This window comes from Cervus elaphus, chromosome 1 (genome assembly GCF_910594005.1).
Source record: "Cervus elaphus chromosome 1, mCerEla1.1, whole genome shotgun sequence".
Classification (NCBI taxonomy): domain Eukaryota; kingdom Metazoa; phylum Chordata; class Mammalia; order Artiodactyla; family Cervidae; genus Cervus; species Cervus elaphus.
In genome coordinates, this window is record NC_057815.1 from 35,756,323 (window position 1) to 35,770,936 (window position 14,614).

The following is a 14,614-nucleotide window of genomic DNA, read 5'->3' on the forward strand; positions in this document are numbered from 1 at the left end:
ACTATTCATGTATTGTGAGGATCACTCTTCCCTAAATGAAGGTCTACTTTTTTAATGGCTAATAAAAAACATGAACTTTTAACTTCTTGCAACAGACTCAACTAGGAAGGTATTAAAAACACAGCACATTTATTTAAACTGTTACTTTTGATAATTCATTGACTCTTATGACAGGTCAGTATCTTCATTCTATTACCTTATTGGGTACAGTCATTAGTGTTACATAAAACTTCATGTAAAATTAAACAGTTAAAAGTACAGTTAAGAACATAGTCGATCTGCATGAGAGGATTCACCATCATGTACCCTAGTACCTAATGCGGTTATTTTTTCTGTCTCCTGGGTCTCTCCAGCTTAGACTCATTTTCATTTCAGAGACTATAAAAGTGGCTCCATTGAGCTCTGGCCCATGAGGGCCCAGCCTCTGCACTATCAGTGTGTGTTGACCCAGTGGTACCTATCCACCCGGTGCCCAGCAGCAGGCCTGTGACCTTTAGGGGTCTTATGCAACGCATGATAAGCATTTCCTAGGAGGCCCATCCGGCCATCCCTCATATTCTTTTTTCGGGGAATTTGGAACCAAGATTGAAAGGGCTGTTTCAAGTTTTCAACCTGGGGAGAAAATAAAAAGGAACATGATGATTTTCTAATCACCTAATAAGCCAGCTTTAAGGATTAACTATAAACCCATAACTCACAAGTCTTAAAACTTTTAAAAGCATAGGAAATACGAACGAATAGAAGTCAAGTTAATTATCATCTTTGGAAAACTGACTTGATGGAGGTTATGAAATAAGTCACTTCATGTCTTTTAACAAAATTCTTTACTCCAACTAAAACTTTTAAAAACACATTTACTCAAATTAGTATATATTCTGTATTCTCCCCTATCCAACTCCCACCTCACTCAATCCATAACCGTTTAATCACAATCTCTGGGGCTGAGGCATAGAAATACCCATGTTAAACATCCTAGATGGCCAATACAAATGTTTTGCAGAATACACTTTGGAAGGACATTGCTCTAAAATAACATAGCTGACTACAGATCTGATCCTTAGATGAAGATGATCTTCCTAAGGATCAGAACAGAATTAAAAGCAAATATTTCACTACATAATTTTTAACTTTTATACATATAGAGGCTTCCCTCCTAGCTCAGTTGGTAAAGAATCTGCCTGCAATGCAGGAGACCCCGGTTCAATTCCTGGGTTGGGAAGATCCCCTAGAGAAGGGATAGACTACCCACTCCCGTATTCCTGGGCTTCCGTTGTAGCTCAGCTGGTAAAGAATCCGCCTGCAATGCGGGAGACCTGGGTTCGATCCCTGGGTTGGGAAGATCCCCTGGGGAAGGGAAAGGCTACCCACTCCAGTATTCTGGCCTGGAGAATTCCATGGACTATGGAGTTGCAAAGAGTCAGACACGACTGAAAGACTTTCACTTTCACATATAGAACTAAACACAAACAATATATATAATTTAGAAAACTATAACAAGCTAGGGGAAAAAAATTTGCCAGTAATATGACAAGGCGTTCAAGGGATTGACCCTGTGTCTCTTACATCCCCTGCATTAGCAATTTCTTTTGTCTCTTTAATTAACAGTTGGGTTCTTTACCACTAGCGCCACCTGGGAAGCCCCAAAAATATTCCTAACCTTTGAAAAGCCTATAACAACAACACATTAGGACCTCAAATGATAAATGGGTGAAGAAAAAAATCATTAGACAGATAGTACCTACAACATTTAGGTACATGGAGTTTTTGTTTTAATGTTTCATTAGTGATATACTTAATATTATAATAGTCAAAGCTATGTTTTTTCATATAGTTATGTACGAATGTGAGAACTGGACAATAAAAACAACTGAGCACCAAAGTATTGATGCCTTCAAACAGTGGTGCTGGAGAAGACTCTTGAGAGTCCCTTGGACTGCAGGGAGATCAAACCAGTCAATCCTAAAGGAAATCAACCCTGAATATTCACTGGAAGGACAGATGCTGAAGCTAAAGCTCCAAAACTTTGGCCACCTGATGCAAAGAACTGACTCATTGGAAAAGACCCTGATGCTGGGAAAGATTGAACACAGGAGGAAAAGGGGTCAACAGAAGATGAGATGGGTGAATGGCATCACCGACTCAATGGACATGGGTTTGAGCAAACTCAGGGAGATAGTGAAGGACAGGGAAGCTTGACATGCTGCAGTCCATAGGGTTGCAAAGAATCAGACACGACTGAGTGACAGAACAACATAATTAATAAAATGCTATTTTTCAAGAAGAATATCCAATCTTAGGGAAAATGATAGAACAAACACTTTCACATAGAGCTGGTGAGACTACAAATAAAGACATCTTTTTAGAAAGTACTTTGCTATGTGTTAACTTGTAAAATGCCCATACTCAATGACCTAATAATTCCATGTCTGAGAATCAAATCTCCAGAAACTTAAGATTCAGACATCTCTGTAAAAATTAGCTTTTTAATACCACAACAATGTGAAAGCAACCTAGATGTCTGACAATAATTTGTTAGCTAAATAAACTATAAGGGAAGCAAGTGGTTTAAAGTGTTAAATACTTAAATTGCTTTAACATGCCCATACATAAGTGGTTAAGAAAACAAATTACATACAAAATATCAGAAACCTCCCTAAATCAGTGTTTTTTCAACTGTAAGTTGTCACCATGAGTGGGTCATAAAAATCAATTTAAGTGGTTGATATTAATTTAATTTGTCAAAGATTTGAGGTATTGTGCCTAGTAAGGATAAGTATATCATGAAGCCTATTTCCAATATATAGATATGCATATCTTCCTATGATCATGGTTGTGACTTGAAAAATAAAAAATTTTTGTTGTTTTTTTTTTTTTTTTTTGGAAAGCTGATCTAGTGGTGGAGTCACAGATCTTTGATCATCCGCTAATATTCCAAATGTTCTACAGGTGGTATGTTACTTTCCATTGTCAAAAACTACTAATTTTGATATCTGATTCTGAAGGAATTTAGGTGAAAGGAAATTTGTATTGTGTTGTGCTTAGTCGCTCAGTCATGTCTGACACTTTGAGACCTGGGACTGTAGCCCGCCAGGCTCCTCTGTCCATGGGGATTCTCCAGGCAAGAGTACTGGAGTGGGCCGCATGCCCTCCTCCAGGGGATCCTCCCAACCCAGGGACTGAAGCCAGGTCTCCATTGCAGGCAGATTCTTTACCGTCTGAGCCGAGAGTGAAGCCCGAAAGAAAATTTATGTATGTTCAAATACTATATAGGAGAAATTCGACTAGAAAAGATGGTGTATACCCTGAGCACTCAGCCAAGTTGAGGGAATAGAGAGAAGGAAGAAAAAAATAGAAGTTTTGCCAGAATATTATTATTGTGATTTCAGTCTTCATAATTTGTTTTTCCATGCTTTCCAATTATTTGTTTCCTTGCTTTTACAGTGAGCCTACCCTTTTTAGAATTAAAATAGAAAAAAAAAGTGGGCGTCCCTGGTGGCTCAGGGGTGAAGAATCTGCCTGCAGTGCAGGAGACACCCGTTCAATCCCTGGTCTGAGAAGACCCCACATGCCCGGGGGCAGCTAAGCCCCTGCACCCCTACTGAGCCTGTGCTCCAGAGCCTGGGAGCCGCAACTACCGAGCCATGAGCCGCAACTGCTGAAGCCCAAACACTCGAGAGACTGTGCTCCAAAACACGAGGAGAGACCACAGTGAGGAGCCCACACACCATTCCCAGCACTAGAGAAAAACCTGCGCGGCAACAAAGACCCGGCACAGATAAATAAATAAAAGTACATTTTAAAAAGAAGGAAAAAGTACAGAGGAGAAATGGAAACACTTTACCTGATAAATACTCTTTGGATTGCTGACTTTAGGAATTATCTGAGGTTCTTTGTTACAACTTTCTTCATCAGAGGAAGTGCCGGAGGAGTAGTCTAACGTGGCTCTGTTAACAGCATCACTAATTTGTTGGGATAATTCCCATTCCTCCCATCTGCCTTTGAAAGAAGCAATTGTAAATGGATGATTTTTCTCACCATACCTAAGAAAGAAAGGAAAATAAAGCATTCATTAGGGACTCAAATTCTCACAGGTTTTTATTTCTAAACTTTTCTGGAAACAGCTCAGTAACTTATAAGAGTTACTTGGGAAAAAAAAAAAAACACAAAAAATTGTGAGAATTAGGCCAAGACGGTGGAGACCCTGAGCTTACCTCCTCTCATGAGCACACCAAGATTACAACTATTTAGACAGCAATTATTGATGAGAGACTGAACTCTAACAGAAAAGATCTTCTACAATTAAAGTTATAAAGAAGGAACCACAATGAGACAGGTAAGAGGAGTGGAGTATAGTCCAGACACATACCTGCACGTGGGCAACACACAAACGGGGATAATGACAGAGGTTCTCCTGAAGAGTATTCAGTGGGTGAGCCCCACATCACAATCCCCAGACCAGAGCCAACCCCAGGAAGATGAGTCCCCAGAATGTTTGGCTTTGAAGGCCAAGGGGCTTACTTTCTGGAGAGCCAGATGGCTGTGGGAAATAGAGACACTGCTCTCAAAAAGCCCACACAAAATTTCACATGCGCTGGGACCCAGGGCAGAGGCAGAAATTTGAAAGGAACCTGCATCAGACCCACCTGCTTATCTTGGAGAGCCTCCCGCAGAGGCAGGAGGCCCTGGAGCTCACCCTGGGGACACAGAAACTGGCAGCAGCCATTCCAAGGAGCTTGTTCCACCATATGAACACTGGTGCTGGTGAGTGCCATTTTGAAACCCTCCCTCTAGCTGACTAGTACTAGGACTCAGACCCGCCCACTAGCCTGTCAGCACCAGTGCTGAGTTGCCTCGGGCCAAACAACTAGCCAGGTGGGGAAACAGTCCCACCTACTATCAGCCACACTGCCTAAGACCCCCTGAGCCCACAGCTGCCCCAGAATACTACACGGTCCACCAGAGGGCCCAGCACCTGGCCCCCACACACCAGTGCATGAGCATTAGCCCCAGGACCCCCAGGGCCCTGGAAGCAGAGACCTAGGACCCAGCTCTGCCTACCAGTGTTCTGGAACCAACCTCAAGACCTCCTGACCCCTGGGCCCACCTGACAATGAACCAGCACTAACCTGGGGGCCAACTTCACACACCAGTGGACATCCTCAAGACCCCTGGGCCCTGGCCTCACCCACCAATGGGCAGATACCAGCCCTAGGACCACCACAGGCCCACAGCCTACCATGACAGGACCAAGAGCACCCACCAGCAGGCTAACACCAGATCCAGGATCTCCTGGGCCCAGGCCCCACCTACCAGCAGGTCAACACTGGCTCCGAGACACCTTGGATCCCTCAGTCAGCCAATCAGATATCTAGCCCCACCCATCAATGGGCCAAATCAAGCTTTGGAACACCCTGGACCCTGTAGCTGGCTATCTCAGGGTGCTGCCCCACCCACCAGCAGACCTACAGCAGCTAAATCCAGGACCCCCAGGGTCCTGCACCCAGAAATCTCAAGACACAGCTCCAACCACCAAATGAGCTAGCACTAGCCCCAGGGCACCCTGGGACCCTGGGGCCCTGTCCCCACTCCTAAACCCCCATCAACAGCCTGACACCAGTTCTGAGTCCCTTGCAGCAAGAGAACTCAGGGCCTGGTTCTGCCTGACGGTAGGTCAGCACCAGCCCTAGGATCTGGCTACACTCTTCAGTGGGTGGGCACCAGCCCCAGGATCCCTTGGGCCTTAATCCTGACCACCAGCAGGTGGATACCACTTCTGGCATTCCTTGGGACCCTCATCCAGCAGCCCCAAGACACAATCCCACCTACCAGTGGGCTGACACCAGCTTTGTGATCCCCAGCCCTGCTGCCAGAGACCCCGAGACACAGCTCTGCCCACCAGTGAGCCAGTACTAAGCCCCAGCACCCTCTCGACCATACCCCACCCACCAGTAGGCCAATGCCAGCTCTAGGACATCTTGAACCCCCTCAGCCAGCCACTGTGGGATCCAGCCCTACTCATCAATGAGCCAGCACCAGTCGTGGGACACTCCAGAACCCACAACCAGTTGTATCAGAAAGCAACCCCACCCACCAACAGGCTGACTTTAAAATTAGAAACTTCAGCCCTGCAACCACCATCACCTCTACCCCCCAGCACCAGAAGCCAACTCTGCCAATCAGTGAGCAAGCAGTAGGCCCGGGAGCCCCTTCCTCAGGGTTCCACAGACAACTGCCTCGACCCAACCCTGCAAACCACCAGCTGGCAGCCTCCATACAAGGCAGGGCCTGGCAACCAACCAGACCAGGGGCCAGCCACACCTACCAGACCACCCACAGTAGTCAGCCCACCACAGCATAAGGGCCCACATAGGGGGCACCCCTAGAGCACACAGCTCTGGTAACCAGATGGGAGAGCACTGCTGATGCCCTGGGTGTCTCCTACAAAAGGCTACTTCTCCAAAGTCAGGAAATGCTACCAACCAACCAGATACATAGAAATAAAAACAAATTAGGCCACAAATGAGGGAACAAAGGAACATGTTCCAAATGAAGGAACAGGATAAAACCCAAGAAGTTAAGTGGAGAAAGGCAATCTACCCAATAAAAAGTTCAAGGTAAAGATCATAAAGATAAACAAAGAACTTGGGAGAAGAATGGGGGAAAATAGTGAGCAGTTGGGAGAAGAATGGAGGAAAATATTGAAAAGTTAAAAAAGAGTTAGAAGATATACAGAAGAATCAAACAGAGCAGGAGAACACAGTAACTGAAATGAAAATACACTAGAGGGACTCAGCAGTAGACTGGGTGACACAGAGGAACAGATCAGTAAGCTGAAAGACAGATTAATAGAAATCACTGAACCTGAACAGAAAAAAGGGATAAAAAGAAATTAGGATACTTTAAGAGATGTCTGGAACACCGCCAAGCACACTAACATTTGCATTAGGAAAGAAAAGAAAAGGGTCAGAGGACGTATTTGAAGACATAATAGCTGAAAAGTTCCTTACCTGGGAGATGAAACAGACATCCAGGTCCAGGAAGCATAGAGTCTCAAACAGAATCAACCCAAGGAGGGCCATATCAAGATACATTGTTATTAAAATGGCAAAGACAGAGAATATTAAAAGCAAGGGAAACGCAACAAGTTGCATGTAAGGGAATCCCCATAAGGCTATCAGCATACTTTTCAGCAGAAACTGCAGACCAGAAGAGTATCATGTAGTATATTTAAAGTGATGAAATGGAGAAATTATGGCCAAGAATACACCACATGGCAAAGTTTACTATCAGATTTGAAAAAGAGATCAAAAGTTTTACAGACAAGCAAAAGTTACAAGAGTTCAGCACCACCAAACCAGTTTTGCAAGAAATGTTAAAAAGGGACTTCTCTAAGTGAAAAAGGAAAACCACAACTAGAAACATGAACATTACAAAAGAAAAGAAGAGCTTATGGTTAAAGGAAAATATACACTAAAAAGCAGCAAGATCAACCACATACAAAGTTAATAGGAAGGCTAAAAGACGAAAGTAGTAAAATTGCCTAGACCTGCAGTAAGTAATTAAAAATTAGATGTAAAATATGGTATCAAAAACAGTAAGCATGAGAGAGGAGGAGTAAAAGTGAAGGATTGTTAAAATGCGTTTAAAATTAAGAGATCAGCAACTTAAACAATCACATTTATACACACACACACATTTTTTAAAAAGCAATGGAATTCCAGAAAAATATCTACTTCTGTTTCATTGACTATGCTAAAGCTTTTGTGTGGATCACAACAAACTGTGGAATATTCTTAAAGAGATGGGAATACCAGATCAACTTACCTGTATCCTGAGAAACCTGTTGCAGGTCAAGAAGCAACAGTTAGAACCTTACATGGAACAATTGACTGGTTCAAAATTGGGAAAGGAGTACAACAAGGCTGTATATTGTCACTCTGTTTATTTAAATTATATGCAGGGTACATCATGCGAAACACTGGGCTGGATGAGTTACAAGCTGGAATCAAGATTGCTGGGAGAAATATCAACAACCTCAGATATATAGATGATACCACCCTAACAGCAGAAAGTGAAGAGGATCTAAAGAGGCTCTTGATGAGGATGAGGAGGAGAGTGAAAAAGCTGGCTTAAAATTCAACATTAAAAAACAAAGATTATGGCATCTGGTCCCATCGCTTCACAGCATACAGAAGGGGAAAAAGTGGGAGCAGTGACAGATTTTCTCTTCCTGGGTTCCAAAATCACTGCAGATGGTGACTGTGGCCATGAAAACAGAAGATGCTTGCTTCTTGGAAGGAAGGCTAAGACAAATCTAAACAGCATATTAAAAAGCAAAGATATCACTTTGCCAACAAAGGTCTGTATAATCAAATCTATGGTTTTTCCAGTAGTCATGTATAGATGTGAGAGCTGGACCATAAGGAAGGCTGAGCACCAAAGAACTGATGCTTTGAAATTGTGGTACTGGAGAAGACTCTTGAGAATCCCTTGGATACCAAAGAGATCAAACCAGTCAATCCTAAAGGAAATCAGTCCTGACTATTCATTGGAAGGACTGATGATGAAGCTGAAACTCCAATACTTTTGCCACCTGATGCAAAGAGCTGATTCACTGGAAAAGACTCTGATGCTGGGAAAAATTGAAAACAAAAGGAGAAGAGGGTGGCAGAGGATGAGATGGTTGGACAGCAACACCAATTCACAAACTTGAACTTGGACATGAACTTGGGCAAATTTCCAGGAGATGGTGAGGGAAACAAGAAGGCCTGGTATGCTGCAGTCCATGGGGTCACAAAGAAACAGACACAATTTAGAGGCTAAACAACAAAAATACACATAAAATACATATTGCTACCTATAAACCTCATGGTAACCAAAAATCAAAATCTATAATAGATACACACACAAAAAAAGAAATCTAAACATCATCCAAACATTATTTGAAGATAGTTAACTAACAAGGGAAGAGAGCAACAAGAACAAAATGAATTACAAAAACACCAAAACAATTGATAAAATGACTGTAAGTACCAATCAATAATTACTTTGAATGTAACAGGAATAAGTGTTCTAAACACAGAGTGAAGATACAAAAATAATACCCATATATATGCTATCTACAAGAAACTCACTTTAGATCTAAAGGCATACAGACTGAAAGTGAGAGGATATAAAGAAGTATACCACATAAATAGAAATGAAAAGAAAGCCACGGTAGCAATATTTATACCAGAAAAAGTAGACTCTAAGACAAAGTAGACTTTAAAACAAAGACTGTAGCAACAGACAAAGGAGAACATTATGTAATGATCAAGGATTGATCCAAGAAATGTAACAATTATAAATATATATGCACCCAACATAGGAGCATCTAAATTTGTAAGCTAATATTAACAGAGATAAAGGGAGAAATTGACAGTAACACAATAATAGTAGGAGACTTTAACACCCCACTTATATCAATGAACAGATCATACAGACAGAAAATCAAGAAAGAAACACTAGCCTTAAACTGACATAATAGACCAAATGGACCTAATAGATATCTACAGGCCTTCCATCCAAAAGCCATAGAATACATGTTCAAGTGTATATGGAACATTCTCTGGGACAGACCACATGCTAGGCCACAAATCTGTTCTCAGTACATTTAAGAAGATTGAAATCATATTGAGCATCTTTTCTGATCACAATGCTATGAAACTAGAAATTGCTGTGAGAAACTGCAAAAAACACAAATACATGAAGGCTAAACAATATACTTCTAAACAACCAATGGATCACTGAAGAAATCAAAGAGAAAATTCAAAAAATACCTATAGACAAATGAAAACAAAAACACAATGATCCAAAAATCTATGTGATGCTGTAAAAGTAGTCCTAAGAGAAATTTATAGTGATACAAGCCTACCTCAGGAAATAAAAATCTCAAGCAACATAGCCTTACACCTAAAGGAACTTTAAGAAAAAGAAAGCCCAAAGTTAGTAGAAGGAAAGAAATTATAAATATCACAGCAGAAATGAAACAGAGACAAAAACAGTAAAAAAAAAAAAAAGAAAGAAAGAAAGAAAATGAAACTAAGAGCTGGTTCCTTGAAAAGATAAATAAAATTGATAAACTTTTAGCGAAATTCATCAAGAGAAAAGGAGACAGCCCAAATCTATAAAATCAGAAATAAAAAGTTACTAACAATACCAAATTACAAAGATTGTAAAGAGAGATCACCATGACTATAGTAATCTATATGCAAATAAAATGGACAACCTAGAAGAAACAAATTCACAGAAACGTACAGTCTCCCAATACTGAATCAGAAGGAAATAGAAAATATGAACAGATCAATTACAAGTAATGAAATTGAATCAGTAATGGAAAAAATACTCCCAAGAAACAAAATTCCAGAACCAGACAGCTTCACAGGTGAGTTTTTTTTTTTTTTTTTTCCACAGGTGAGTTCTAACAAACGTTTAGAGAAGAGTGAACATCTATTCTTCTTAAATTATTTCCAAAATTTGCAGAGGAAGGAACACTTCCAAACTCATTTTATGAGGTCACATCACCCTGATACCAAAACCAGACAAAGATATCACAGGAAAAAAATGACAGGGTCAGTATCATTGATGAACAGAGATGCAAATCAATGGAAGAGAATAGAGAGCCCAGAAATAAACCCATGCATCTATGGTTAATTAATCTATGACAAGGAGGCATGAATATCCAACAGGGAAAAGACAGTCTCTTCAATAAGTGGTGCTGAGAAAATACAGCAGCTACTTATAAAGAATGAAATTAGAAGGAGTTTCTCATGCCATTACAAAAATAAACTCAAAACGGATCATAAACCTATATGTAAGACTGCAAACCATAAAAACTCTTAGAAGATAGCATAGGCAGAACTCTGATATAAATTGTAGCAATATTTTCTGGATGTCTCCTAAGGCAAAGAAGACAAAAACAAATGGTACCCAGTTAAACTTAAAAGCTTTTGCACAGCAATGGAAACCATCAACAAAAAGATTACCTACTGAATGGAAGAAAATATTTGCAAATATAATGGATAAGGGGTTACTATCCACAATATATAGACAGCTCATACAACTTTATATCAAAAAATTCAGTTCAAATTTTAATTCAAAATTTATTTCAAAATTTAATATCAAAAAAATTTAATTGCCAACCTAAAAATGGACCCGAATAGATATTTTTCCAAACAAGACATACAAATAGCTAACGGGCACATAAAGAGATGCTTGTATTATTTAAAGAAATGCAAATCAAAACAATGAGACATTACCTCACACTTGTCAGAATGGCTATCATTAAAATGTCTACAAATATCAAATGTTGGTGAGAACATGGAGAAAAAGGACCCCTTGTACGTATTGGTGGGAACATAAATTGGTGCAGCCACTATGGAATATGGAGATTCCTCAAACTAAAAGTAGGATTACCATATGATCCAGCAACTCAACCCCTGGGTATATATCCAGAAAAAATACAGTCATTAATTTGAAAAGATGCATGTACCCCAGTGTTCAGAGCAGCACTATTAACAATAGCCAAGACATGGAAGTAACACGAATGTCCATCAATAGATGAATGAATAAAGATGTGGTATGTGTACACACTAGAGTACTACTCAGCCATAAAAAAGAATGAAACTCTGCCATTTGCAGCAACATGGATAGACCCAGAGAAGACTGTGCTGAGTGAAATAAATCAGAAAAGTCAAATACTGCATGATATTATTTATAGGTAGACTCTAAAAAAATTAAATATATGTATATAGCAAAAAGACTGACTCAATGGATACAGAAAACTATTGGTTACCAGTAGAAAAGAAGGAAGTGAGAAGGGGCAAGGTAGGGGTAGGTACAGACTACTATGTATAAAATATAATATATTGTACAACACAGGGAATATAGCCAATATTTTGCAATAACTTTAAATGGGGGTATAATCTATAAAAAAAACTTTGAATTACTATGAAGTATACCTGAAACTAATATAATTTTGTAAATCAACTATAGTTTAAGACAACAAATTGAATGGCTTGTCAGCAAAGCAAATTGAGAGACATTATGACCTTCTGCTACTATACAGTTATAATTGGTGGAGGTCAAGGATTCTGTAAAAGCTTTCTAGGAATTAGCTAAGGTAAAGACAGACTAACTTCTTTTGATTCAACTAATGGACTGACTTGCTGATGATAGATAATTCCTCTTTCCCCTTGATACTGCCTAAAATGCTTGGACTTCATGCAATTGGCAATAGGATGCCATGTTTAAAATCAAATTTCAAATACTATGGAAAAATTTTTGTACTTCCCACTCCATCCACCCTAAAATGAAGCCTGTATTGTCTGATATAGCTTGCATTTAGTCTTAACGGGCTTGTGCCCTCATTGCTAATCCAGGGATTTGTAGCATCACCTTTCACAAAGATGCGTAGGCTAAATAACCTAAGGTTCCCAAAAGTCATAGACCACACAAACTGGCTCCAATAAGATTACTCACCGGCAGCACACTTCAAAGGGATCTACCCATATGGTCATCTCCTTTGGAAGTCCCAGGTGAGAAAAATCCACATTACTCTCAGCACAAGCCCTTTCTAGAATAGGATCTTTATTCTGATTATTGTTTATCCTGATACACCTTTAAAAACAAGAAAAGGGAAATGACGTGGTGATAGTTGGAGAATCATGCTGCTGGCAAGGGTTTCTAATACACCCGGCTCTCACCTCACTCCCATCTTCCCTCAACTCCTTCATCACCCCTCAGAAGTTTTACAGTAAGAGTAAAATATCAAATTTTTACACAACAACTCAGAATATGGATTCCATTACTAAATCACACAATTAGTTCACCAAATGTGCTCAGTCGTGTCCAACTCTTTGTGGCTCCATGGATTGTAGCCCACCATGCTCCTCTGTCCATGGGATTTCCCAGGCAAGAAAACTGGAGTGGGTTCACATTTCCTGCTCCAGGGGCTCTTCCTGACCCAGGGATCAAACCCTCGTCTCATGTCTCCTGCATTGGAAGGTGGATTCTTTACCACCAGAGCCCCCTGGGAAGACTAAAGGTTCTCTGTATATACTTCACAGTAAACACAAGTTAGAAACTGTTTAATCCACCTCGCACAAGGAGGTTTGCTCTATAGTTTTCAAACTGTGCTATCATCTACTACTCTCCTCTTTTCAAGCCCAAGTTCAAACAAATAAATTTTCTTTATTTATAGGTGGCCAACAGTCATTGCAGGCGGTAGCTGCTGGCTTGTTACCACCCTTTGCCGTGCATACCACATCCCAGCTCTCACCTGAAGGCTTGCCCTTTAGAAGGGTGATCAGAGTGCCAGTGACTTCTGTATGTTTCAAACAAGACTGTCATCAGCTTTTCCGCAAAGTCTTCTATTTGCTGTTTATTCAGTTTATCATGTTTTTTCACTAATCTTGTCACAAAGAAGACTGTTGTTGCTATTTCATCTCTCATGATTCAAGAAGAGCCTATAAGGAGGTCTGAAACCATTGGAAGGAAGCAAGAAGAAATTAAACAGAAACAAGGGTCTAACTTATTATCAGCATGTAATTACCATTTGGAAATTTTATATATGTACCTTAAATTTAAAACCGAAGTCACTTGCTAGTCCTTAATGAAGTTAAAAAAGCACATCAATACTATCAACAAAACAGCCAAGCAAACCAATTCCTCAACTAACCTTTAATGATTCTCAAAGAAAAAAAAAATTTTAAATACTGTAATATACTTAAACAAATGATTATGCAAATTAAATGTTTTTAAAGTCCAGACCCAGGAGAGTAAGTTACACAAAGCACTACTGTTTAAAAACATATTTACAAAGAGCAAAAACATTTCAGGATATAGTCATTCCTAAAATGTGGCTCTCAGGTTGCACACTCAAAAGTTAAGATTAATCAAATATATATTATTATACTTGCCAGCAAAAGATCTTTAGCCCAGCAGAAAGGGGGCCAGAGTCAGAAGCCACTCTCACCACACCTGGCTTGTCAGTTCCAGGCTGCAGTTTATATAAACCTGGGTCCTGAGGCCCGATAGGCTTTCGCCTCACACAGGTGCTGCCCTTCAGGATAACTGACAGCTCTTTCCAGGTCCCCATCAAATTGCTCCTTGGCATATGTAGAGGATATTCGTTACGTAAAGTGTTTAAAGATTTTCAAACTGGATTTCTATCTTCTGTTTTGCTATTAAAGTCCCATCTTTTATGACATAAATGAGAATCAATCCTTCTCCTTCCAAATCCTAAGAGCCTACATTCCATATTTTTGTCTCTCATTTTGTCTCTCATAATTGTCAACATATTAAAGCATTTTGTCTTGGATCTTTTTTAAAATTAAATACAACTTTCTTTGAACAGTCATTGTGTTGACTCCACACATTTTTCACTGTAAAATAAGTGGGAAAGACCTCAAAGTATATCTAGTCTTACTAGTTCTCAAAGGGTAGGTCACTGATCACCTGATTTGGACCCGCTGAGCTGCTTGTTAAAAATGCAGATTTCAGGGCTTTATCCCAGATCCACTGAATCAGTACCTCTAAAGGCAGGTCTGGGAATCAGTATTTAACAAGTTCCCCC

The 14,614-nt window shown here is 40.1% G+C and overlaps 1 protein-coding gene across 1 annotated transcript; it reads right to left on the minus strand.

Moving 5' to 3' along the window:
* Positions 1-432: 432 nt before the first annotated feature.
* Positions 433-13,491, minus strand: BTG4 (BTG anti-proliferation factor 4). Its single transcript, XM_043921842.1, has 4 exons — positions 13,319-13,491; positions 12,520-12,657; positions 3,842-4,040; positions 433-612 (listed from the first exon to the last, which is right to left on the minus strand). The coding sequence occupies exons 1-4, from the start codon at positions 13,489-13,491 to the stop codon at positions 433-435; spliced, it is 690 nt and encodes a 229-aa protein (XP_043777777.1).
* Between the last annotated feature and the right edge of the window lie 1,123 nt (positions 13,492-14,614).

Coding starts and splice junctions, on each gene's coding strand:
- BTG4 (XM_043921842.1), bottom strand. CDS start 13,491: ATGAGAGATGAAATAGCAACAACAGTCTTCTTTGTGACAAGATTAGTG. Junction 12,658..13,318: donor TCTAAAGGGCAAGCCTTCAG/GTGAGAGCTGGG, acceptor TTGTTTTTAAAG/GTGTATCAGGATAAACAATA. Junction 4,041..12,519: donor CCCTTTGAAGTGTGCTGCCG/GTGAGTAATCTT, acceptor TTTCTTTCTTAG/GTATGGTGAGAAAAATCATC.